Below are 27,404 nucleotides of genomic sequence, written 5' to 3' on the forward strand. Positions count from 1 at the left end.
TGCAGAGATGCTCCAGTATGGTAAGGCAAGGCGAAATTTTAAGTATTTGGTACGGATTCAAAAAATGGGAATTGGAGCAAAGGCTAGCAGATGACATTGATGGGAACCCTAAAAAGTGTTTTTGCTTACGCTGGGAGCAGGCTGATCGGAGAAAGTCATGTCTCAGCAAACTAGCTGACATTGGAATAGGAGGAAAAACTTTACTTTGGGTTAGAAATTGGCTCACTGGTCGGAGGCAAAGACTAGTTGTGAGAGGAAATCATTCTAAAGGGAGTGATGATTTATGCAGGGTTCCTCAGGGATCAGTTTTAGGGCCTCTTTTGTTTATTATCTTTATAATTGACATCAATGAAAATATTTCTGGAAGCATGAATTGTTTTGCTGACGATGTAAAAGTGATGGGGATTGTCGAAAATGAAGAACAAGTAAAACAGCTTCAAGAGGATTTAGATCATATTACTGAGTGAGCGGATATTTGGGGTATGGCAGTTAATGTAGGGGAATGTCAAGTGCTACACTTAGGTCATGGAAATAAGCGTACGAGTTATCGTTTACAGGGTTCAGTCATTAGTCAGGCAAAAAATGTTACGGATCTGGGTAACTTAATAGATCAGGACTTCAAGTTTAGTGCAGCATTGCAAGTAACAAAGTCAACAAAATACTTGGGTGTTTATCAATAGATCTATTTCAAACAAATCTAAGAAGGTTCTTCTGCCTTTATATGAGAGTTTAGTAAGACCGCATTTGGAATATGTTGTTCAGCTTTGGTCGTCTTATGTGAAGAAAGATATTTCCGTTTCGGAAAGGATTCAAAGAAGGGAAACTAGACTAGTAAGGGGACTTTGAGATTTAGATTATGTTACCAGACTTAATAGGCTTAATATGTATAGCATGGAGAAAACGAGAGTCAGAAGGTACATGATTTAGTTATTTAAAATTATCAAAATGAAAGATGTGAATGGATTAAATTTTTGCACGAAAAGCAGGACGAAGGGTCATTGTTTTAAGCTATTTAAATCTCAGGCTAACTTGGAAATCAGGAAAAACTACTACTTACGGCGCCTCTTGCAGTTAAAATGGATGACGTGTAATGAAAAATAAACGAACTTTGAAACGGTGACATTGATTGGTGGATACATACGATTCCGTTCAGCGCCTCTTGCGGTCAAAATGGGCAACATATGAAGTTTCGAATTTTTCGAGAATTTCAAAAGCAGATCATAGTTGCATCGATTTAACACAGAAAAGTCAAAAATTGTCAATGCCCGAAAGTATCAGCTCCATCGAGTGAGGCCATGGTCCATACAACTGTCTAAGAATATGCGTAGCTAAGATATGCTAAACATTCAGTTAAAAAATAGTAAAAATATATTGAGTTACCGTTCTTTAAATTCGTGCAAAATACTTGCTGTGGTGAATGCGTTGATGTAGTTAATGCATATCCTCATAGATCAGTGATGAAGCAAGAAACAATTCAAGATAAATTGATTAAACTTATAATTAGAGCTTAACATGACTCTAACATTTTGCAGCAGCACTTGTATGCCGTTTGTGAGGATGAACAGTATGCCCATGGACTTGAAAGATGATGACTGTTATAACAGCAATCTCACGACAGAGCTGAGTGATGACATAGGACCTCTCAGCAATGTCAGGTAAAATGAATTATATACATGTATTATAAAACATCGTTTCCGGTTATAAAACGTCAGTACTCCAAAGCACTAAAATTGGAGGAATCGAAAATCAGTTTATGTTTTATCAATTGTAATTTGTCTCGTATTGGAGCGTAGTTAACCTCAAAGCGATTTCATTACAGGGTGATTTTCCGAAAACTTGGTATTTTCCAATCAGAATTTTTTTTTAAAGAAAATGCTTTAAAGTTTTTTTAAATGCATTTTAGCTATGTTTTCCTGGTATAGAAAATGCCTAGAGAGTGACATTTTTATGTACCAGGAGAGGGACAAATTATCTGCACAAAACCTGTTACCAATGCCTAGAACCTCGAGTTATATTTATGGTTAAAAATGTCATTTTTCGAAAACTCTTATATCTTAATTAAACTACGCGTAACAGAAATAACTAAAAAAACCTTGTACATAAAATAGAAATGTTGTCCAGCAGAGTGAAAGCAAAAATGTTACACACCTCAGTTCTGAACTTCACAGTTATAATAAGATCACTAGGGAAATCAGAACTACAAAATACTCCAGAAGAACAACAAAATAGTGGGAATAAACAGTATTGCTTTACAGAAAGTTCAAAATTCCATATTTTTACCTGTAATAATTGAACTCATTTCTAGGCTAGGACAATGACATAAAAACCTTGGGACGAACTTTAAAACAATGTACCTTGATTATTTAAATAGCTAAAAATTAAAATAACGTTATTTTACTCCTCTATGTGTGCATAATTTAGTACTACAAATTTAATTTGTGGATTGTTTGTAAATAATTTGAGAAAAAGATTCGGACGGGCCAGAGGAATGACCTTTTGGTTATATGAAAAATTTCTTAGGGAAAATATGAGTTATTGCTTTCGTATGAACGGTAATACGAGTACATCGGCAAAATAATTTCTAACAATTAAAAAAAAATAGTTAAAATTGTTTGTCAATTAATTCTAATGTTTTTCTTCCCGGACACAGTAACCCTATACTGCCGTGCTGAGCACGAAAATCGTATGTGCACTTTTTATCAGAAATTGAGTTAGTCACCAGGTGGTTCTTTGACACCATATTTTCACCTAAGTATAATGTTCTATGGTCATTTGTGCATTGAATTTTTTTTCTTCGTTCTGAAAAAAAAATGTACCTAAATCAAATACATGGAGGCGCAAAACTTCAAACTGCAATTTCTCATTTTGAACTCGACTGTAAAAACCACTTTTGCGCTCAGCACGGCACTTTGTTTTTATTTGAGTAAAGTTTTCATACGTAGACATTGGAAAAATGTTTAGAACTCTTCAAATATTGTCACCAGTTGCAATACTTCAGTCGTGAGTTCCGAATTCGTTACAATGTAATCTACTTCCTAAAAACTTTATATTTAAATTTTTCCGGCTTCCCTTACAACATACGTATATTATCGGCAGTCATTATTTTGAAACGATAATAACACTTTAAAACCAAACTCTTAAATGATAACTTTTTTTTCTTTTGAAAAGATTGGAAACGTAGAGTATAAATTCACTTTAAATCAGCTCTCTGAAATCAGTCCTCTGGTAATAATTTTTCGTTTGTGTGGTTTTATGTTAGAATTTGCAAAGCAAAAAATTGTCTGTAAATAAAATGATCGCCTGGCCAAGTTTGAATAATAATAAGAACATATTTAGAGTTTGCTTAGAGTAGTACTACTAAATTTTTTTAAAAAAACTCGGTTGACGTCGTAACTTTTAATTCTTAAATGAGAAGAAAAAGTTTAAATGACCCAACATGAAAATAAGAAGTTTCTCTGTTTTTATTGTAATTTATAGATTCTATTGCATTGATTTCTGCTTTTAGTTGTTGTTGAAATTTTCCAACTTTTGCCACTGATAAAACTTTGGAAATACATAAATAATGAAATTTCGTTGAAAGTTTAGTCAGAACCATAAGTGTAAAAATTAAGGTCAGAGAAAAGAATTTCCCCTCTTTGCACGTTATTTTAATTTCTTTTATTCTTAAATTCACTTCTCGCACGTTTGCTGCTCAGTTTTCGATGTTTCCGGGACTACTTAGTTTTCAGATATTAAAATAACAAAAAACGTTTTTACAAGCCAGTTTTTTGTCTTGCTGTTTCAAGATAGAATCCAAGAAAAAGAGTTTTAGAAATGAGTAATGTATCTTTAACGTCAAATAATATTCGTAAAATGGTCTCTAAGTCATTTTATAGTATGTTTTGCAAAAATTTATAGTGTAAAAATGAAATATTTTCTCCTGTTAAAAAATTTCATAAATCTGATTTTAATAAGTCTTAACAAATGTATACACCAAAATAAGTTACAAAATCTTAAGCCAAGAAGTCCTTCAACTACAATACAGTACAAGGATTCTATACAGGAATTCTTTGGAATAATAGTTTAAATATGTTGTTCTAAATTTATTCAAAGTAGACACATATTTGAAATAAAGGCTAAGACAAGTCGGATAATAATATACGCTAAGACTAGTGGGATGATCTTTGAAACATTATCTAAAACTACTGGAATGATGTTTGGAATATAGGCTAAGACTAGTGGAATAATATTTGAAATACAGACAAAGATTTTTTACCCAATTAGACTTACTCCGAATGGAAAAATTCATATATATACATAAATACATATAAACAACTTCAATCAAATCCAATATTTTTCGTTTTTTGAATGAAAGATTTTCAATAGAAGCTGTGAATTGATTGTGCTAAAACTTGTTTTTCTCATATATACACAGATTTTGAGATCCGCAACGTAAGTAATATTCTATTCTTTAATTATATGAGCTATTCAAAGATTCATTTTCCCCCGAAAGGTTTGCAGTGTTTGCCCTGGGCTCCAGTGCGTATCCAAACTTTTGCTCTTTTGGTCTGTACGTGGATACGATGCTGGGCGAACTGGGAGGAGAACGGATGGTCAAACTTGGAACAGGGGACGAACTGTGTGGACAAGAGCATTCCTTCATCCAGTGGGCACAAGACGCATTCCACGTAAGAAATGCCTATTTTTGATGATACTTCTCGAGTTAGTTATTAATGGAGTTAAAATATTACACAGTTGAACATTCTCTGTTTTCGGAGTGATGTGTGTTTTGTAACACTTATGTATATGACAGTTAATTGTGGTAGCTAGGATGGAAAGAGATTTTTAAGTCCAAATACGGTTCTTGTCATTTTCATATAGTAAGGAAATGTAGGGCAAAGTGAAATGGTTAAAATAACTTACTTTTTCAAAATGAACAAATCAGAAATTTGATCTGAAAATTACGGTATATAAAGAATGAATAATGTATTTTGTAATAAAACTTGCATTGAAGCATTGTTTTTACTTTCTTCTATATCCAATATATAGAAGGAAGTATCAAATTCGTGCAAATTTTCGAATTTCGAATTTTGACGGATTCGAACGTTTTGAGGTGTGCTGAGTCCATTTCGACCATTTTTGGAAAATGTCTGTCTGTCTAAGTGCGCGTGTGTGTGTCTGTGTGTGTCACACCAGTTTTTTGGGCCACTCTACAGCAAAAACTAGCGCATGAAATCGAACGAAATGTAGTACACATATGTGTCCCTATGTGAACTTGTGCCCATTGGTTTTTGGCGCGAATTTCTCCAAGGGGGGTGGAGCAATGGGACGTTTTTTGAGTTATGCGTGCCTGCTATTCCAAAGGAAGGAACTGACGGAATCAAACAAAATTTGGTCCATGCGTTACCCCTAACAGGTACAGGTGTTGATTCAATTTTGGTGTCAGTAGTTCAAATGGGGGTTGAGCTACAGAACGTTTTTTGTCGTCAATTGTGATTGTTGTATCTCAAGAAATAATGAACGGAATCAAACAAAAATTTATCGACAAGTAGCCCTTAGAAGGTATAAGAGCTGTTTCTATTTTGGTGTCAACAGCTGAAAAGGGGGTGGCATGATCGAACGTTTTTTTTTTTCCATTGTGAGTGCCATATCTCAAGAAGTAATGCTACGTTCTGGGTGAAATTTGGAATAAATGTGAATCCATATGTAAACAGGCGTTGGTTTATTTTTGGCGCCAACCGCCTCCCTCTGCAGCACCACCGTCGGCCGGCCGCCTCACGATGCTGCTCCTCTAGCGAAAACCGTCTCCAGGTTACGTCTTTACGATGCCTATCCAAAAAGAAACTTGAAAGCAAAGCCCTTTGTTGAGAATTTTGTAATCTAATGGTTTTTCGTGGTAATGTAAATTGTCTAAAATATTTTTTAGAATACGTGCAGAAAATTGCATGTAATAAATCTACTCACTTAGAGTTACTTTCATCATGTGGACCAAGTTGACACCAATACGTATTTTTTAGTATATTTGAATTCAGAAGAAACTGCAGCCAATGCTCTGCTAACAAGGTTTATAGAATTCGTTTTATAGGATTTTAAAAAAATAAGTTGGCAATTACACATGACACCGGTAAATATGTTTTTATTACGTACTGCAGCTTTTACTAATGTTATGAATTTCTGAAAAGGAAATTGTGCTTTGAGTGTTCATTTACTAGTTAGTATCCTACCCAACGTCATCAAGTCATGAAATCAATTATCTGAAATAACGGTTGCCTGTATTCGAACATATGTAAAATTACAATGCATTTCAAAAGGGTTATCTTCTAAACTTAAACAATGGGGTCGTTCCCGAAATTTTAAAAGTACGTATTTTTTTCTGACAGAGCATGATTAAAAACATAGGATTTGATCATTTTTAAAATAATTTGACGAAGTTTAGTATTTAAAAAAAATTATTTAAATCGGTGCGAAGACTCAATTTCATTTTATACGCTTCTGCGCAAGACATCACAAATGATGAACTGCCATTCGCTGTTGCCATTAGCGCAGGGCGCAGTATTTAATTCTCATCTTTACGCACGTGTACTGGCAACGATGCGGTTGATAGCAAGCGTAGAGCTCAATATTTAATTCGCTTCTGAATTATCATGACATGGAAACGCGATAGACAGCGAGCGTAAACATTCAGTGCGCTAGTGGAGAAGCGCCGATGTACATCATTTCTGACGTCATAAAGACCACACCTTGCTTGAAAACTCGGACATTTAAAAAAACTAATTAAAAAATAACAAATGGGAAAATAAAAGTATTTTCTGGGTAAATGTTATTATTATTTATTTTTATTTATTTATTTTATTCATTCATTTTATTTTTTATTTTTTTACTTATTATTTATTTTTTTATTTATTTTTATTTATTTATTTTAATTTTTTTGCTCATTGTATCAACTTTAGTGACTAAAAGTAATACTTTTGACTGAAGGAAACAACCCAATTACAGAAGCTCCTACGGAAGATCTAATTCGACCTTAACGTCGATTTCGTAAAAGAGAGTATTCTTAGTTCGTAAAAATGAATCAAAAATTACTTTTCATGGTAAGTTTCTTAGAACTATTAAGTTGTCAAAATCAGGATTGTTTCGCTTTTTTAGCGTACAATTCGCAAGTTTATTTATTTATTTATTTATTTTTGCTGAAAGGTAAATTGGATAATGAAAAAGCTTTTTGGTTAAAATTATTAGTTAAAGAGAAAACTTTCAAAACAAAATCCTGATCAGAAAGGAGTACTTACTGACGCTGATTACTTTTTGTTGACTATACAATGAGGGAGGTGTAAATAACATAATGGCTTGAATAGTTAGTGAAAATAATCATAATCATATTTCAGTTTTACTCAAAAATTCATTCAAATGTTAGAATCATTTTGGTAATGGGTGTATATTTTATTTTGCAGCATTCCATTATTGATTCTTTTCCTCTCAAAATAATGTTTCGTTAATGAAGACGTAACAGCACATAAATAAAAAAACTTTCGATATTGAAGGATATATGTAGATTTTTCGTTAAATTCTAGCACGCAATCTAAAATTAAAATCACGTTTTCAAAAAAATGGCGACTCTATGGAAATCTCAAAATGCAAATAAGAAAGGAACTGCATTTTCTGTTTTCAAAAACTTAAAAAGGAAATGTGTTGTTTTTCGTACAAGCTACTGCCACGTAAACTCAGTAACACCCCATTAATCTTTTATCCCTTTAACTTCTTTTAACATCATTTCCTGACAAAAAGGAATTAAAGAAACGTGAACGTCTTTACGATGCCTATCCAAAAACAAACTTGAAAGCAAAGCTCTTTGTTGAGAATTTTGTAATCTAATGTTTTTCGTGGTAATGTAAATTGTCTAAAATATATTTTGGAATACGTGCAGAAAATTGCATGTAATAAATCTACTCATTCAGGGTTATTCTCATCATGTGGGCCAAGTTGACACCAATACGTTTTTTTTTTTTTTTTAGAATATTTGAATTCAGAAGAAACTGCAGCCAATGCTATACTCTGCTAGCAAAGTTTATAGAATTCGTTTTATAGGATTTTAAAAAATAAGTTGGCAACACTGTGCTCAGCTTATTTGAAACCCAATCATTTTGAATTTACAGTCTGCCCACGGATGATATGGAATTCGCAAACGTTCAGTTCAGACGAGTCTATCTGAATGGGGGGAATAGGTAAATATTTGATGCGCTCGCAACTTTAATTTCAATGTGACTATGCTTAATTTAAAGGCTAACACATATCAGCAAAAGCTGACATCCCTAAAAACTAATAGATGCGTCCATTTCCGCCTGTAAACCGAATGTTTGCCTTTTCATCTCATTGATGGTCAGACTGTTTAGAAGTTACTTTAAACTAGTATGTTGTGACCATCACGAAACTTTCTTCCATATCTTTCTTATGAATTCTTATCCCTCCCTATACTTGACGAAAACGTAATATTCCCTGCAAAAAAAAAAGATTACTCACACAAAAACTTGACGACCGTCCCAATTTTCGAATTATCGCAAAAGCAAAGCAAAGAGCGAAACTTGAAAGTTATTTTAAAAGCCTAGCTGGAATTAATAAGATGTTTTATTTGTTAACAAACAGAAGGCAACAGTTAAAAATTTTAAATTATTGAGATAATATATCTGATTATTTCATAACAATCAAAATCACGTGAAGTACGCAGACGACAGTCTTTTACGATTTACCTTTCTTATTGTTGCACTAATAAAGCTACTTGTCGATAAATTTTTGTTTGATTCCGTTCATTATTTCTTGAGATATAGTTGTCACAATTGATGACAAAAAAAACGTTCGATAGCTCAGCTCCCGTTTGAGCTATGAATACCAAAATTGAATCAGCACCTGTTCTTGTTAGGGGTAACGCATGACCAAATTTTGTTTGATTCCGCCAGTTCCTTCTTTTGGAATAGCAGGCACGCATAACTCAAAAAACGTCCCATTGCTCCTCCCCCTTTGGAGGACTTCGCGACAAAAACCAATGGGCACAAGTTCACATAGAGACGACTCATATGCGTACCTAATTTGATCGATTTCATGCGATAGTTTTCGCTGTAGAGCGGTCACAAAAAAAAGAAAAAAAAAACGGTCACACACACACACACACACACACGGACACGCACACAGACAGACATTTTCCAAAAATGATCGAAATGGACTCAGCACACCTCAAAATGTTCGAATCGGTCAAAATTTGAAATTCAAAAATTTGCACGAATCCAATATTTTCTTCCAAAAAATTAGATATATAGAAGAAAATAAAAAAAGGAAATGTTGCAGCGTTAATTCGCACAAAATTGCGGGAAACAGCAAACACGTGTTTCGGGGTTACAAGGAACCCTTTGTGCAATTCCAAAAAGTGAACTTATGGATGAAAAGACATGTCTTTTATCGCCTTCTAGTCCCGAAACACGTGTTTACAGTTCCCTGCAATTTCTAGCGAACTGACGTTGTAATATTTCCTTTTACTTTTCTGCACAAAGCTATTTATTTATTTCTTACTCTTAAATGTTGATTCGAAATTGTTAAAACCTATCGAGTCCTATTACGTTATATTCCACGCAAAATAACAAATTAGAAATCTTATGATGCTATGAAATAAAATTCAGGAGTTTTTAAACATTTCGACATTTATTACTTTAAACTAAGTTAATCATTTCTATAATCATTGTTTGTAAATCTTGGATAACTGTACACTTTAGAAAATTTTCAACCATTTATGCCAACAAATAAATTGCACTGTTAAAATATAACTACTGCAGTTAAAACCGGAGAAACTGTGAACCAAAGTTATGTCCCGAATATCTTAATGAAAGCTCGAAATAATAATACGCTATATAGCAGTGGTGCCAAACCTACGTCCCGTGGGCCACATGCGGCCCGCGACGCAAACCCATGTGGAAAAATTCAAATAATTCCAGCATAAAATTTAATTTTACTGTACATAAATATATTTTGAACATACTGGTGTTAGAACATGTAATTGAGATAACATATGAAAGTCAAGAAACGAAGGTTAAGTACAAATTTACTTGAGGTAATCTACGACTAATTCTCAACCGGTGGTCGGACGGACCGACATCGGTCTGCAGAAAACATTCACAGAGATTTTTCAACCTCAGAGATTTTTTGTTCGCAAACCCGTCAAAAAATATTCAAACAAAAAACTTAATAATAATAATCAGTAGGGTAACACTTTTTTATTGAATTTTGTGATTAATTTTATTAATTTTCTATGATTTTTCACATGTATGGTTACTTTTGTATAACTCTTACAATAATTACTTATCTTTACATTTTTGAGACAGTCCTTCAATTTAAAGTGAAGTTTTATTTTATTACTATTATTTTAGTTTTGTAAAAAAAGAAAGAAAAAGTTGGGAAGGGGAGGCATCAACGGTTCGTGAAATTTTTTCAAAAGCTTTTGCCGGTTCACGAGTCCAAAAAGTTGAGAAAGACTGATATGGGATGTAGATGATGAGGTTGATATACAGTACCAATCAGTTTCACCTCAACGAGGGGACCTGACACAGTTATTTTACTTAAACTGATTGACCACAGATTGTATGGAAAGACAAACATCCGTTTTACAACCGCAAATGGACGAATCTATAATTTTTTAGCGATGCAGCTAAAAGCATATTTAAATAAAAGCTATTTAGCGATCTATAATTTTTTAGCTGTTGCAGAAGCAGTCTCATTCAAATGAGCGGAATAACGGCATCAAATTTTTACTTTTCCCCCTCATTCAGATAGATTTGTCTTATCAGGACATTTGAAAATTCCATACAATCCGTGGTTGGACAGTATATGTAACCACAATACTGTATAAATTATAGTGTGCTCGGCATTTTTATTTAATTTCTTACTCTCGCGCCTCCCTTGAAATTCTTCTGCTCCCCCCCCCCCCCGCCCAGATAGAGAACCGCTGATGTAAAACGTATTTCACTGCCGAGTCGGCGCTGATGAAAGGGAAACGATTCTTCAAAATTCTGTAAAACAAGTTTCACTGCCAGCACTCTGTTGGTGCAAGGAAAACAGCCAGTCTCCCTAAGGCTCTCGGTGACGGACATTGCGTTCACAATGACGAAGCAAATTGCAAAGCTCAACGGAGATTATGAAATAATAACAAAGATCGTGAAAAGTCTGAAAGTAAAACCAACATTTTGTTAAAACCAATTTCTATGAATTTGACTTACTTTAAAAAGTTCTTTCCAGCTGTCCAAGGTTACATCTTCAACCAGCTAACGAAATAAGTTAGATTTTTAATTTTTATGTGATGGATATTGGAGCACCTGAACTGATTTCTTTGAAATGTAACTAAAAATTTTCTTTCATTTTTTCAATCTCTAGTGTAATTTTTTGCACAGTTTTAATAATTAAAAAAAAGTATTTCTTTTTGTAGAAGAATATTAAAATTCATCACGTAATCTTTATAAAATTAAATTTCGAAAAATTACTTTTGGAATCGTTTTCAAAGATTCGTTTTCAGTCTTTAAAAATGTGAAAAAGCATAGAAAAAGAACATTTGTAATTAACATGACACCCCTAAACTTACTTGAGTTATTTTAGCAGAGCAAGGGCAGCACAAGCACACAATCCATCTACATATTATCGATCATCAACTCTTTAAACTTTCGAGACATTTTGTTCCACTTTATTAATTGATTTTTTTTTTTCTTTTCATCCCATATCTTTTCGACGAGATAAATTCCAAAATTTAAAATTAAATCATTTATGCATTTAAAAAAAGGAAAAATAATATAGTTTTACCTAAATACTCACTGAAGAGAAATATTAACAACCTGAACTGGCAAATTGAAACCCAATAAATCAAGTTTAAAGGTTCATATATTTCTTTAAATTAAAATTAATCTCGCAGAGTTACACTTGTATTCAATTATTTTATCACTTCCTTTTGTCACAAAATAGCATAAATTGTTTGTAACCATAATTTGCTTGGAGATCCATTCATGTGATTTTGCACAACATTAATTCAATTTTTTCTATCGTATCGATAAAAAAAAATAGCTTGACCACTTTCAATCACTCACAGAATATGAGTTTGATTTTTAAAATTTAAAAAAGGTGCTCTTAAAACTTTTTTTACAACTCGTAATTCATTTGATTGAAAACAATACTTAAAATCCACCTGCGAGATCGTCGACAAAACTCGAAAAGAGTGGGTAACTGGAGCAGCGCCTCCAGGATGGAAACGGCACAAGTTTATTAGAATCTTGAACGTTCGATGTCATATTACTTCGAAAGTTCGATTGTTTTGGACTGTGATTACAGCACCTCTACCCTAGAGGTTACTTGTGCATGAAAATAGAACTGCTCACATTTGCTCAGATAGAGAGCGATGCGAAATCGGAAAAGTAAGCGTTTTGTAAAATTTTAACACAAAGAAGTAGCGTTCTGTACAAACATTTTCGGCCTGAAGTTCAGCATGAATTCTTAGGGCTGTAAACTTAATTACAAAATGAAGGACGTTCGTTTTTGGGTGTTAAAGTAGAAAAATAGCTTTTTTTTTTTTTAATTTTTTTTTTTATAAAATCTAGCTTTTGAACGTAAGTCATTGCATTCGTTCAATTCAGTGAATCATTTCATGGTTTCTGTTGCATTTATTTTTTTTCACCATTAAAAAGATCTCTAATGCATAGAACTGCTCAAGTTTGCTCAGATGGAGAGCGATGCAAAATCGGAAAAGTAAGCGTTTTCTAAATTTATAACTCAAAGAAGTAGCGTACTGTACAAACATTTTAGGCCCGAAGTTCAGCATGAATTCTTTAACAGTATTAGGGGTGTAAATTTACTTAAAATAAAAGACTGTTCTTTTTTTTCTTTTTTTTTTTTTTTTTTTGTGTTAAACCAGAAAAATAACTTTGTTTTTACAAAAAGTTTTATAAAATCTAGTTTTTGAACGTATGTCATTGCATTTGTTTAATTCGGTGACACGTTTTGTTACCTTTTGGCATTTATTTTTTTCATCATGAGAAAGATCTCTGATGTATAAAAACTACTATAGTATCGTGTAGTTCTTTCGTGGAATTGAAGATAAGATAAATATTTCAAATTTCAATGAGCTTATATTATACTCATCGCTGTTAAGACACATATTTGCTAGAAAATTTACTTACACGTGTTTTTAGCTCCAAGTAGTCACTTCCTCCTCTCATGTCTCCATTTAAATACACTGAGGAGAAAAAAGGGCTCATTAAAACTCTAAAACTGGTCTCATTCATTTAAAATTTGTGCCTTAATTGGTACTGTACAATCACTGCAAAAGAAGACGTGATCCAGTCTTAACTTTCAGATAAAGTTAGTGAATACTACTTCGCCCTAATAAAAAGAAAATCTTATTATGGTTTTTTGCGTGAGAAATGAGAAAAAACAGTCGTAAACCCTAGTACCGTATATGGGAAAGCAAAAGGTAGTTGAATCTTTACTAAAGCTAGAAATAGAAGAGCTTCCAAAACTAAAGATCAGTTAGCAATGTGAATTAGAAAATAGTAGTTGAAGCGTTTGGTTTATGAAAGAAAAAGCATGAAATATAAAACAACATATTTAATCAACAGGAAGGAACATATATCATGTGGGAGTTTATAATATCAAAAGGAAGTTCTACAAATAAATGAATGGTAATAAATTTAATAGATTAATGCAATTTAATACTTTTCTCCCCTTGAAACAGGTTGCCTGTGACGTATTCTACGTGGGTGATGACATTAACATAAGTGACTTAAAGGCGACATTGCATTCGGATACAACATGGTGCCCGGAAAAAGTCCGATTGGTGGATGTTCCTACTCCTACTGATATTTGTTCCGGTAATACATTATCAATTGCATAATTGTGGAAATTTTTTCATCAACATTTTGTTTTTCCCAGTTTTTAAAAGTTACAATTGGTTTTCTAAAAACATTGTTCGGGTTAAGTATGTTTAATCATGTATCAAATAAGACTTTAGAAAGAGAAAGTTTAGATATTCTATTACAGAAATTCTCTGCAAAAATTGACCAAAGTTGAAAACAATATTCTAGAGAAGAGAAAACATGTGTAATTTAGTGATGTGCCGGATCGTTAAAAAAGTAGATGCGCGGATACGGATTCGGATCATTAGTGTCAAGATCCGCGGATACGGATCTCTCTCTCTTTTTCTTTTTTTTTTTTACCCAATTCAACTATCCAAGTGTAAAATTTGTTGCGGAAGGTATTCCCGTCAGAATAATGGCAGTTTCTTCAAAAAATGTCAACTGCGGCAAAAATATAATCAAGACTATGATTTACTCTTTAAAGAAATCTCCGTTAAAATTGAGGGAGAGTTGGAAGAAACGGGTCAACGGCTGCATTAATGCTTAGATGGAATGTGAAAAATTATTTCTAGCTTACTCGGTAGATGTAGGATACAGCAGCAAGAGTGTAAAGCAGCTACTGGACAGGCTAGAAATAATTTTTCGCATTTTATTTCGCATTTTAATGCAGCGCTGACCCATTCCACCGAACTTCTCCGACCGACGAAATACAGAGCCGGGAACACCTTTACAAACAGTAAACAGAGAATGTAGTCTCCCTTTTTTTGAAGGATGCCGAAAAAAAAAAGAAGAGTAACAGAAACCCCAAATCAATAACAAAAACTAATATTAAATTAAAAATTTTAAAAAAAAAAACATGTCTCAGAGAGCCGACCTCATATTAAGATGAATTTCGCGGGTCAGAACACATATTTGTTAACAAATATGAACTGACAGCAGGTAAAAATTTTAAATCATTGAGCTTTTTCTCCTTATCTTCCGGCTATGAAATCGCTACCAATCACACGTATAAAGGCCTAGAATTGCATTTGTAATTTACTTAACAAGATTATAGCTCCTACTGTATATAAGTTTGAAGGGGGGGGGGTGACAAATTGGCTTCTGAAATGATACCTTATAATTTAAATAGGGAATAAAAACTAGTTTAAACGGAATTTAAGTCTTCAAATATTTAATAATTTTTAGAATAGAAACGATCCGTTTAAGATCCGTTAAAAAAGTAACGGATACGGATACAGATCTTAATTTCCCCTCGGATATCCGCGGATACGGATACGGATATCTGGAACATCACTAGTGTAATTATAAGACTGGGTCCATGTTGAGACTTTTCGTTGCTTAAAAATTAACTCTATCTTCAAAGTTGAGTTATGAATTCTCATTTGGCTGCAAATTTGACAAGCTCTCATTTTGTTCAGTACCTAAAAATGTAACATGATCTCATTTTCGTCAGTATCTAAAAATTTGAGTAGGTCTCTTTTGTTGAGTGAAGGTTTTGAATAAGTTTACAAACAGCATCCATTTTGAAAGTATAATAAATTTAGTTTACAATTCTTGAGCTATGAAAAGGCATAGCTTGAACTATCTTTTCTGGTTTGTTTTTTTCTTTTTCTTTTAATTCTATTTGAAGAAAAATGATAAATAAAAATTAGTTTATACTTAAGGACACTTATTCAAGGATAACCTCTATACAATCGGGTACTTTTTCTGTAAATATGAACATTACACAAACGGATCCCTTATCGGATGATTGAAAGTTCGACGGTTAAAAGAATATCCTGCTTAATGTAATGCATTTTCAATGTACAAAAACGACATTGTCTATTATTTTAATCCCGTTTAATGTAATATCCCGCTTATTAAAATAATTTTTTGTGGAAAATTGACTATTCCATTAAGCGAGCTCGACTGTACTAAATTTCTCAGTTACGTGGTAATCATTTGTTTTCAACGTTTTTTTTTCCGTTTAGGAGTTTCCAAAGGAACAAATAGAAAAGTTGTTTCTTGTGTATTGACGAAGCGAACAGTTCTACAATCTGAAGAAGATAGGTAGTTAGTTTAAATTAATCTCTCCGTTTTAATGTGCACAATGAATATAGTAATAGCTTTATGATATCAATCAAATGCTTATGCAAATATTTTTTGTATTTTAGTCGACAAACTCTCTTCATCGAACTCGAAACTCAAAATCATCCAGCAATGAAATATTTCCCTGGTGACCATGTGGGTATATATCCTGCGAATCGGGAAGAAATCGTGAATGGCATTTTAGAACGCATGAGGACCACCTGCCCAGACCCAGACAGACCTTTCCAGTTAGAATTGCGGAAAACTGTTCAATCTTTGGAAGGTAAGATAACGAGCCAACATTTGAACCTTGTTTTCTACAAACTAATTTAAACGTTAAGTGAAATATTTATGCTCAAAAACGGCCGGACTTTGTATTAGGGATCAGAAATAATATTTAAAAAAATTATGGCATAGATTTGTGCTTCAAACGCTATAACAAATGCTTCTCATGGTGGAAAAAGTCATTGCATAAAAAGTAAAATAAATGATTAAATGAAACAGCTTCAGGCACTAAAGAACCGTTCTTATTCCAAACATTAACTTCATTATAAGGATGACTTAATCTACCATCTTGTTCTCAATAAAAAATTTAGCTTCCACTGTTTGAAAGATTATTGATTTGACATTGTTATTGTAGCCTTTAAAGGAAATCTTTTTCAGAGAATCTGAATACTATTACGTGCTAATCTCGACATTGGAGGAATTAACACTGTGCAACAAGGACGGATACAAGGAAGGGGCGATGAGGCGATCGTTCCTGCCTTGAGGGATCCTACACCGATAATTTTTCCGAACTGTAGTCCTAAAGCGAAAGTGTAGGCTGCCTTTGATGACGTTAAGGAAAGAGATGGGGATGGAATCTCCCTCTCGGAAACTTATCGAAATTGAAGTTTCAGAAAGACAATTTTAGGCAATCATTAGTGATGTTAGGACTTAAGAAGAGTTTGGAGGCCTTCTCTAGGGCATTTTGAAAAATTGAAATCTTAAAAACAGGTGCGATTGTAGACATTTCATGTAGTGTTAGGGGAAGGAATTAGGAATAGGTTCAGTGATTTTCCTCTGGTAATTTTTTTGAAACTGAAGTTCCCAAAAGTGCAATTTTAGACAACCTTTGATAATGTTAGAGAGACAGGATTTCAAAGCATTCCCCAGGAATTATAAAGAAATTGAATTTCTAAAACGCGATTTTAGAATTCCTTTTTCAATGGAAAGGGAAAGGAATAGGGTCGAGGACTTCCTTTGTTAAATCTCTATATTTTAGCTGTTTTGAATAAAAATGATGTGGCAGCCGCCCCCTCCCCTCCTCAAACAGGTGTAAATCAGATACGTAGTACGAGGTAAGGTTAAAAAATCGCCCCTTCCTTGAAAAATTTCTGGATCCGCTCTTGTTCTGTAATTGCAGACAGATAAATCGAATGAGACAACAAATTATTTTAAAAAAGCTTACTCTCCTTTGATTTAACAATATTTTGCTTCCAATTAGTTACGTTTATGGTGTCTCATTGCAGGTTATGACAATTTTGTTCTTATTTTCAGTATTTTTTGGAAACATTTGATTGCACATTTATTTAGGAATCAATAATTTATTTTTAAAGATGGCGCGAACTTGAAAATCGCCTAAACCTTCTCAGAACTACGAAAGGTGCATTTGTTGAAATGTATTAACGTTGTGAAAAAAAAAAAAACTTTTTGTAGCAAGGATCAAAATAGAAAAAGAATTGTGTTCATATCTGGAGCAATTGTTTTTTATGATTTTTTTTAATGATCCAAAACTTTATAAACATCCTGTATTACCATTTTCCGATAAGGTCCCGCCCACCGCTGGTATCCACACGAGAGGATTCCAGCATTGACAATGCGACTCGCTCTGACGAGGTATCTCGACATTACCACTCCACCTGGGCAGCAGTTCTTACGAATTCTGGCAACCATGGCTGAAGATGAAGCTGATATGAGGAAGATTCAACTTTTAGCCACGGTAAGTCGAATACATCAACTCTAAAAATTTACTCAACTCATGAACCAACTTTTTACTTGACGGGTTCGGTTTCTCTTTCGCGTTAGGATTGCCTCAGGCTTGACATCAGACTCAAAGTGTATTTTTTATTCCGCAGGATTCAACCCGCTACGAGGACTGGAAATCCCACCTGTACCCGAATCTCCTGGAAACTCTCGAAGCCTTCCCCTCGGTGACTCCAACTCCGGCATTCCTGCTGACGCACCTCAGCCTGCTGCAGTCACGGTTTTACAGTATTAGCTCAGCGCCGCATTTTCAACCGGGTTCTTACATTTGACGGTCGCTGTCGTAATTTACCAAACCCAGTGTGAGCAGCAATATTTTTACTTTGAAGCAAAACTCCACTCGTTCTCAGCACATGTGTGATCTTAAAACTTGACCACGGAGAGATTGCGGGTGTACAGGAAGTGAAAACGGACTACTTTATTTTGTAATAGGTATAATCGGCAAGAACGCGTTAGCAGTCATGTCTCGCTTTCTCACGATGCTACCTATTTCAAAATGAAGTAACCCGTTTTCACTTCCTGTTCACCCGCCATCTCTCCGTGGTCAAGCTTTGCCAACTTCTATCTTCCTTCTGGATTAGTAAAAGGTGTCCCAAAATTAAAGCAAGATTTGAATCTACGATCATTTTGGCCGTAAATTGTTGGCACCCATGAAAAAAGAACATTTTGACAGCTGAGAGTTTAGGGTTAGTAAAAATGGCCGCTATACAGGCAGTGAAACAATTCAATTACTGCATGGGGCATTTTCTGGTCGTGTACTCTATCATTTCGGTGATCAGAGTTGACCCCCTAGATCGTGTGATTTAACATCATTAGATTTCTTCTTATGGGGTTTTTGAAGTCAAAAGTCTATGTCAACAAGCCTACAACCACCCGTGCATTACCGTGTTGCGATATCGAGCGCCAATAACAGTAACTGCTTGACCAGACTCAACTTTCATTATTTTTGGAATAATTGTTCAATAATTAAAACGCATTATTGTATCGTATAACACGCTCCATTTTTAATAACCCTAAACTCTCAGCTGTCAAAATGGTTTTTTTTTTTCAGGGTTGACAACAATTTACAGCAAAAATGACGGCAAATTCAAATTTTGTTAATTAATTTTAGGAACCTTTTTATTTTGCACTCACCAGTCAGTCATACTGTTAGCAGTTGTAACAGCTTTTTAAGAAACTTACGAAATACTTTTTTTAAACAATAATCACTTACTTCATCAATTCCACAATATTTCTTACTTCACAATTAGAATTACCTAAAGACGCCCTCCCCCCTCCCCCGCCACCTCCCCAACTCTGCCAGAAGTATAATATGAAAGTTGTAAGAATAATTAAAAGTTAAACTGCCAAAGTTATTATGATTGAAAATTTTCTAACTTAATTTCACATGATACCAAATTACGTCATTCCTTTGCTTCTCTAAAATTTGATTGTCAAATTCTCAAAGAAAACATGTTTCCTAGTTTTTCATCCTCAAAAAACATGTAACTTTTCAAAAAAAAGTATTCGCTGTCTATTTTGTGCCTGTTTTCTGATGTATCATAGGAAACAGGAGAATATTCACCGCTTAACGTTAACCGAATACGATACTATATCTTTTGTGAAAGTATACGTGGAAGTTTTTTTGCACTCGAAATCTCCAGTGAAATTTCCTCAAAGATATGCATCCTCATGCATAAAGATGAATGAATTAATGAATAAATTTATTTTGATAAGGACAAAAAATACACCAGTTCAAAAGTTTCTTTCGTGAAAATATAAAGGAACATATGATTTATTTAATTTTTCTTTTATGAAACAAAACCATTTTTTTTTTCAATGTTAAATATTTCGGATTAGCAATGCTTCTTAGAATACAATACAACGCAAACGCATCGTGGAGAATTCCGAAAGCAAAACTTAACATGAAAGTGAGCAATTGAGCTGTTCGTGTGGCAAAAAGGACAAGTCTTTTTTTTTTTTTTTGGTAAGATATTTAAAATTGCCCTTCAATTTTATTAATGAAGAGCAAAAACTTTTATCTTTAAAATATATGAATTCTCCATTTTTATGGAGAATAATCTGTTTACAGATAAAAAGATCAAATTAAGTTTTATCTATAACTACCATTATCTTTCAAAAATTAACTTGGCCCACTTTCAAAATGAACCATTCAATTGTTTCAAAATTTTGGAAGCGTCGAATTCAAACTAGCTTGAAAACAGGCAATAACCCAAAAGATCTTTCAGATTTTGTGCTGTTTTGATCTAGCACTGAAGAAGTCTTGAATCAATTGGTTTGCTTTTATGCAAAAGTGCCACATGCGCATTGCGTAGACTTGTGTTTCTCCATATTTGATGGACTATTTTATGGATGTTGCCAACATCCTACAGGTTTTTTTTTTTTTTTGTCAAATAACGCAGTAGAAGCCATTTTTATATTTCCAAAAGCCCTCAATCAGTTTCAGTAAGAACGGGACCGTCATCTTGGTACTTAACACCGATTTCATTCTATGTCCACTACGATGAAGTAATGTGTTTTGCTTCTTGATTTTGGTTTCTTTTGAATTCCTCTTTCATCCAGAATCAAGAAACAAAAACCGCTTCTTCATCATAGCAGGCACAGGTTAAACGCTGCGCCCCAAGATGGTGGTCATGTCGCTATTAAACTACGATCGAGGACTTTAGTACTTCCACCTGAAAAATGGACATAAATGGATGCTGACTGATAGAGAATGGCAAAATAAAATGTTAACAGATGGTCAACTAACCAAACATCACCAAATGATAGAGATTAATGTGTACAATTTACTAAGACAACGAAAAAAATTCTATTTATATCGACTACAACTAATGAGTTTTTTTTAAAAAAATTATACTTATAATAGTGTCTAAATTCGCTGTAATAGAGCGAGATCGACTTAATAAACAGAAATTGCATCAAGTCTAACTGCATATCGGCAGATCTGGGTTATCATATTATAGTCGAGGCAAACCTAACCTGTCAGTATTTTGATGACCACGCAGATCCTAATCACAGTATTACGACGCGGTCAAGCCAAGTTTTCCCCAACTATCGAATGTTTATTGCCAAATTTATGCTCGGCGGTTCCCTCGGTTAAAAAAGGGATTCTTGTATTTCATTGCTGGACATTTCTTTTTGTATTTTAGTCCAGTCAATAGATACATTTTACCTTGCAAAAAATGGGGTCAAAGATTTTATTTTTTTAATTTGTACATATTGGTGCCGACATGGAAAAACCAAGTTATCCAACACGAAAGACCCCGGGAGAACTTTTGGGGGCCGAAAAACCACAAAAATTTATGACTTTTTTTGTTTTTTTCCAAAATATCTCCGAAATAATTCAACTTAGAAAAAAGTTTTAAATGTAAAGTTTAAAGAACATAAAATTTCCTACAACTTTTGTATTTACAACTTTTTTGTAGCACAAATAACAAGCTTGCTACAGCTCTTTGAAAATAGGCAGTTTTCCTCCACTCCGAGAAAAAAAAGCTTTCACACTGAAAGCAAGGCGTCATAATTATTAGAACTTCAATAGAAACTTTAATTTCAGAGAGTTTATCGACAGTTAGAGTAGTTTGAGTTTCTTGCTCACCTCCCCCCCCCCCCCCGCTGGACACAGTAGCAATTCTGGCTGACATATTAGTTCCCACTAGACTCCAAAAACAAACAATGTATTATGAAACTGAAATACATATATACGCATTCATTTAAAGCACATACGACGATGCAATAATATTTTTTAAAAAAAAACCTTCCCCACTGCTCACGAACTAACTTTTCTGATCTGACAGAGGTAGTCTTCATCAGACTCCAATAATAGATGATATATTGTTGTTTGTAACTGGATTACACAATATATATACATTCATTTGAGGGATATAATTCGTACATTCTAGTCTAATTATTGCAAACAAAGATGCGATTTTTAAATATTAATGTGAAGGAATGAATATTAGGCAGCTAATAAGCAAACAATCAACACAGTCATGCATCCTATGCTCTGATACAATAATAATAATAAACCCTCCTCCACCGCTCACGAACTAATATTTCTATTCTGACAGAGGAAGTCTTCAGTCAGACTCCAATAACATATGATTTATATGCAGTTTGTAATTGAATTACAAAATCTTCTCATTCATTTAAAGCACATAATTCGTACCATCTATTCTATTACAAGCGAAAATGCAATATTCGAATATTAATGTCAATGAATAAATATTAGGGTGATAATAAACAAACAATAGACATAAAAATGAATAAATAAAGGTACAATAGTAATACGTAATGAACACTTCGAAAAAATTCTGCAGAAACTGACTTTTTGAGGCATGAAAAACCCAAAAGAATTACCTTACAAAATGAAAATCCAACTGTAGAAGATTAATACATACATCTAAATTACAGAGAGATTCATTCGACCTTAAAGCAAATAGAGAAATAACAACAAAATACGCTGTTTATCTTCTTCGAAGCCGTTTTGAAGGTCCAGGTTCTCCCAGTTCAGAATCTGTAGGGGGTAGAAAAAAGCTGTAGTCCTTTAATTGTTCATCTCCTTGTTGCGGTAATTCCAAAAGCTCCTGGAACAAATTATCTTCTTCAGCAGTCTCATCCAAAGATGAAATTTCTGCAACATTTTCACAATTTGTACCACTGCAGTGTTTGCACGTGCTGGAGCATTTTAAACCTGCCTTGTGACAAGAACAGGCTCCAGTACAATTTTTCTTGCAGGTACAAGGTACAATCTTCAAAAGATTCTGAGTAACTGAATCTCTTTTCGTGTCAACATGCATTAGACCTTGCGTCCTGCGTTCCCAACCCCATTTCTCTGGATCAATTATGTTGCCCAACCAACTTTGAATTTGGTGGTAGAACCGATATGAGTGATAACGTCCAGCATGCCCCCCCCCCTCCCCGCACGTTGGAGGTAGCCCTGCAAGATTTATCTTAGCCCTGTATACTAGTTTTATAAAAAGATTAAATTGCAAAGTATCCAAAGATATGTTCAAATACTTTACGTCACCTGTGTATAATATTTGCAAAATGTTTTCTCCAGCTGCAGCTAAGGAAGGCATCATGATGATAGATTGGGTGCATAAATACTTCAATAGCTTCCTTAATTTTTAGGAGTTTTTTTTTTTTTTGACTATTTTGTACAACTTAATTTTGCCTTGGCCAAAGATTGCCGCAGTCGTATCACACCCACTATCTATCTATCTAACTATCAAAGAATATTGCTGGGGTCAAACTTAAAAGATTTAGTGGGGAAAAAAACAAATCACAAGCATTCTCTCTTCCAGGTTTTAAAAAGAACAAGTTGCTGAAAGGCTTTCCTAAAGCTGTCATCAGTCCTCTCGCTCACTATAACAACCTTTTCAATTTCTTTTGCCTTTGAAAGAGCAGTAAGTGAGTGAGTCGGCATCATCTTGAGTCTGCCTGACTTCAATGCCACACTCTTCGAAATATGTCTCAAGAAGTAGAATAAGACAATTCTTTTTGTTATAATTTGCCAGAAATCTTTCTTAAGGAATTTAGTTAACATGTTAGGTTCAACCATTACTTCAAGGGAAGAAATTGATTGCTCATTGATATAGCATTTGTGACAGGCAGTGTGAATTGTCACTTCTTTTAAGAACTTCAAAAAACGCTGATGTTCTTCATTTTGCCGTTTTGCGCTGCATCTTTGAAGATTTTCTGTTCCCTTCTCCTTCACAATCTTTATTTCGCATTCATGCAAACTGATTTCGCAAATAATAATGATAATGATAAAAAAAGAAACACACCTTGTCAGGCGTAATCATTTCTAGGAAAAAATTGTAATTCAGAACACACAAATTGATAAAACATACTCTCGCTCAAACCCTGAAGTGACCAACATGAGTAGCTATTGAGTCGATTCATCTCATTTGGAGAAAAAAAAGGGGGGGGATGGAATGGGGGTGTTTTGTTTAAATTAAAGGGAACGGAGGCATTTACTCTCAGCTGTGAAAGACAAATGATTTCCAAGGTCAGACTGCCGGCGTTTCTCCTTTTTTCCTCCGTTATCCGATGCGCTTTCACGCACTTCGCTGAAAGGGTTCAGAAAAGTGTGACTTTCAAGAAGCTGTAACTCGCTTGTTTTTCATGCTACAAAAATGTTGTAATGACAAAAGTTGAAGGAAATTTAATACTCTTTAACATTTGCATTGGAAGTTTTTTTGTAATTTTAACCATTTTTGAGATATTTTGAAAATTCTACAAAAAGTCACAAATTTTTGGGGGTTTTCGGCCCCCAAAAGTTCTCCCGAGGTCTTTCGTGTTGGATAACTTGGTTTTTTCATATTGACACTAGTATACACAAATTTAAAAAATAAAATCTTTGACCCCATTTTTTGTAAGGCAAGCCCGTTTTTTTCTACCTATTGACTGGACTATTTTTACTTATTTTCTTAACTCTTTTTCAGCAAAGATTCATCACTACGGAGTTTGCTCAAATTACCTTGCTTCTGTGCCAATTGAATCGGAGATAGTTTGTTTCGTGCGCAGGTTTGTATTACAGTGCTTTAATGGCAAACTAGAGATCATAATCTCAATTCGAAATTGGAATTAATGCGATAATGAATGGAATTTTTTGGTATCGCTGGCATAAATGTTGAATACTTCTCCTCCTACTAACCAGGAAACTTTACTTTTGCGTAGTGTTGAAAAATATTGAAATTATTGAAATCGGATAGTTTCTCCAGATCGCGCAATGAGCCTGAACCCCCCCCCCCCCTCCAAAAAAAATGTAGAATTTAATTCTTTCTTTGCAATTTTTTGTAAAATTTTGCTTTAATGATTTTTTATGCTATAGGACCGAAAAGTTGTGGTTTGAGAACACTTAAGGACAAAAAAAATGAAATCTGATAGTATCTTTCAATTCCGCAACTAGCCTGAAAATTCGGAAAAAGACGAGAATTTCTTCGTTTTTAATTTTGCTTCAATGATGTTTTTTTGTTCTTTTTTAATGCTACAGGACAAAATATTTGCAGAGAAACTAATTAATTTTTCTTCTTTGAGTTAACTTTTGGATTCTCCAACTCCGTAAAGATTAAGAAAAATGCATTTGATTTACATATTTCGTAAATTTTAAAACACATTTGTGGCAGTGAGAAGCAAAGGATGTAAGTGGACATTTTCAAGTTTTGATTAAAACGCGTTTAAAAATATCGTCCTAGAAAGTCTTTCATTCATTTTTTTCTCTAAATCATGCTATACAGCAGCATCTACCATGGCTACTAGTACTATCTCTTGTCCCAAGACATAGGAGGGTTCACTTACCATTTGAGCTGGTTATCTCAAAATTTTAATTTTTGCCACTTACATTCCTTTGCTTCTCAATGCCTCATTCGTTATTTTTTTAAGGATCCGAAATGATGTACGTATAACTAGTTTTGGGCAGGCCCAGATTCACGTTTCGATCAGCGAGACCCAGATCCATGGGTCCAGAAGTTAGATTTCCCTTCCAAATTGAGTTCGTTCTTTCTAAAAATATAAATAAGATTATTTTTATAAGTTTGAGTTGTAAATTTGAATTACTCATATTTAAAATTTTAAGTATGATTAGTTTTGTCCAAAATCAACATAGAGTTTTTTTGTAATTTCACATACACGCTTTTCATTTCAGTGCTTAAATTGCAATTTGGAGTTTCGTTGATAACATTTTTTTCCCTTAGCGCACCGAATTTTCGTCTACCTGATAATACGCAAGTACCTTTACTGATGATTGGTCCGGGTACTGGAATTGCACCTTTCAGAAGTTTCTGGCAGCAAAGATGGCTCGATAAACAAGACGCAGCAAATGGTGAGTTATAAGTTACTCTCGCAGTGGATAAAACTCATTTATGAATGCACGACAAAAACTGCCTTTAGTGCAAAAGAATGAAATCCTAAACGTCATACACCCTAAGTAAGAAAACGGATTTACAAATTATTAAATTGAAGCAAACAAATTTATAATTTTTAAAATTATTTTTGGAATAAAACATGTAGCGTTCACGTACAGAACAAAAGTCTTATTTTCTGCGGAATGACTCGCTATTTGTTTCTTTATTGAAAGGAACATTAGAAAGTAATAAATAGAAAAACAAAGTTTACATTTAAAAAATATACAACAACATACTCAGAAGGCAGAAATAAGAAATCTAATAAGACGGATGTCTAAAAGGTTTAGCCCCCAGTTTTGCCGTAATTTTTAATGTCCCCCCCCCCCTACATATATCAAAAGCTAAGATAAAAACTGAAAAACAGCGGGGGAAGGAAATTTCCATTCGGCAAAACTGGGGGACACCGTGAAAAAGTCTGTTCTGAACGTTAGAGGTAAACGTCCTTTTAAAAACAATGAGTAGATATCAGATTTTTCAGTTTTGCTTAACTAATCACAAAAGCTAAGCACTTTGACTAGATCAGCAAGTTTTTTTTAATTTTGAGCCCAAATAATCTTTGTAGATAGATAGATAGATAGATATAGATAGATATAGATAGGTAGGTAGACGGATAGATATAGATAGTAGGACTCGACCGATGCATCGGTCAGGCCGATGCATCGGCGCCGATGGTTCAACAATTTAGCCATCGGCATCGGCATCGGCGGCCGATGCTAACTTGCAGGAAACATCGGCCCATCGGCCTTAAAAAACATCGAAAAGCCGATGGAATTGGCCGATGTTTTTGAAAAAAAAAAGGACCTTTGTTGTTTTACTTTTTAATACAAAGTGACGGGAGTTATTGTTTTCATACAAAATTGTTTACTTAAATTTCAGTATAAATTTCTATTTTAGTCACCCCTGAAAGAGTTTTTTATACAGCATTCAGGTACCAAATAAGTTAATTGTTGCGTTGTTTCTTGCGGCTGGATGTACGTATCTCTCATAATTCATAACTAAAAAATGGTAAACTGTAGAAGGCTAAATTTTCGCATGTGGGGTGCGCGTACGTTCCAATTGTGAACTTCACTTTTTGTTTTCGATCTGGTGTTCTAAAAAGCCTATTTACTCATTTTTTGTGGCTATTAATTACTTATTTCAATGCTAAACTAATACAGCGTCTCAGACTGACGATCATTCGGTGATATATTGCCGAATCGGAGACCATGGAAACAAATATGAGATGGCGAAACCGGTTTTGTTTCATTTTTAACCGACTTCAAAAAGGAGGCGTTTATCAGTTCATACCGTATGTATGTTTTTTTTTTTTTTTTGTTTGTCCACGCACAGCGTCTCACCTAGTGAACCGATTTTGATGATTATTTTTTAAATGGATAGGGTATGGCTCAACTTAGGTCCCATTACTTTGTTTGACCATATTTGTCTTTTAGAAAAAAAGTTATGGGCAAAAAACAATAAATTTCATATAATTTCCCTATTAGATTAAAATATGAAACCCATTGTTATGAAAGTTTGGTGCCATACAGCAGTAACATTAATAGTAATTGTAATGATAATT

The 27,404-nt window shown here is 34.0% G+C and overlaps 1 protein-coding gene across 1 annotated transcript in view; it reads left to right on the top strand.

The window, feature by feature from the left end:
• The window catches only part of LOC129220616 (nitric oxide synthase, salivary gland-like), a 150,013-nt gene that overhangs the window by 87,913 nt on the left and 34,696 nt on the right, over positions 1 to 27,404 (top strand). Inside the window, 10 exon segments of the mRNA XM_054855046.1 lie at positions 1,533 to 1,655; positions 4,493 to 4,667; positions 13,727 to 13,862; positions 15,818 to 15,896; positions 16,001 to 16,197; positions 17,726 to 17,895; positions 18,032 to 18,199; positions 18,202 to 18,241; positions 24,386 to 24,467; positions 25,637 to 25,764. Coding sequence (XP_054711021.1) covers positions 1,533 to 1,655; positions 4,493 to 4,667; positions 13,727 to 13,862; positions 15,818 to 15,896; positions 16,001 to 16,197; positions 17,726 to 17,895; positions 18,032 to 18,199; positions 18,202 to 18,241; positions 24,386 to 24,467; positions 25,637 to 25,764 — 1,298 coding nt within the window.

This window comes from Uloborus diversus, chromosome 4 (assembly GCF_026930045.1).
Source record: "Uloborus diversus isolate 005 chromosome 4, Udiv.v.3.1, whole genome shotgun sequence".
Lineage (NCBI taxonomy): Eukaryota > Metazoa > Arthropoda > Arachnida > Araneae > Uloboridae > Uloborus > Uloborus diversus.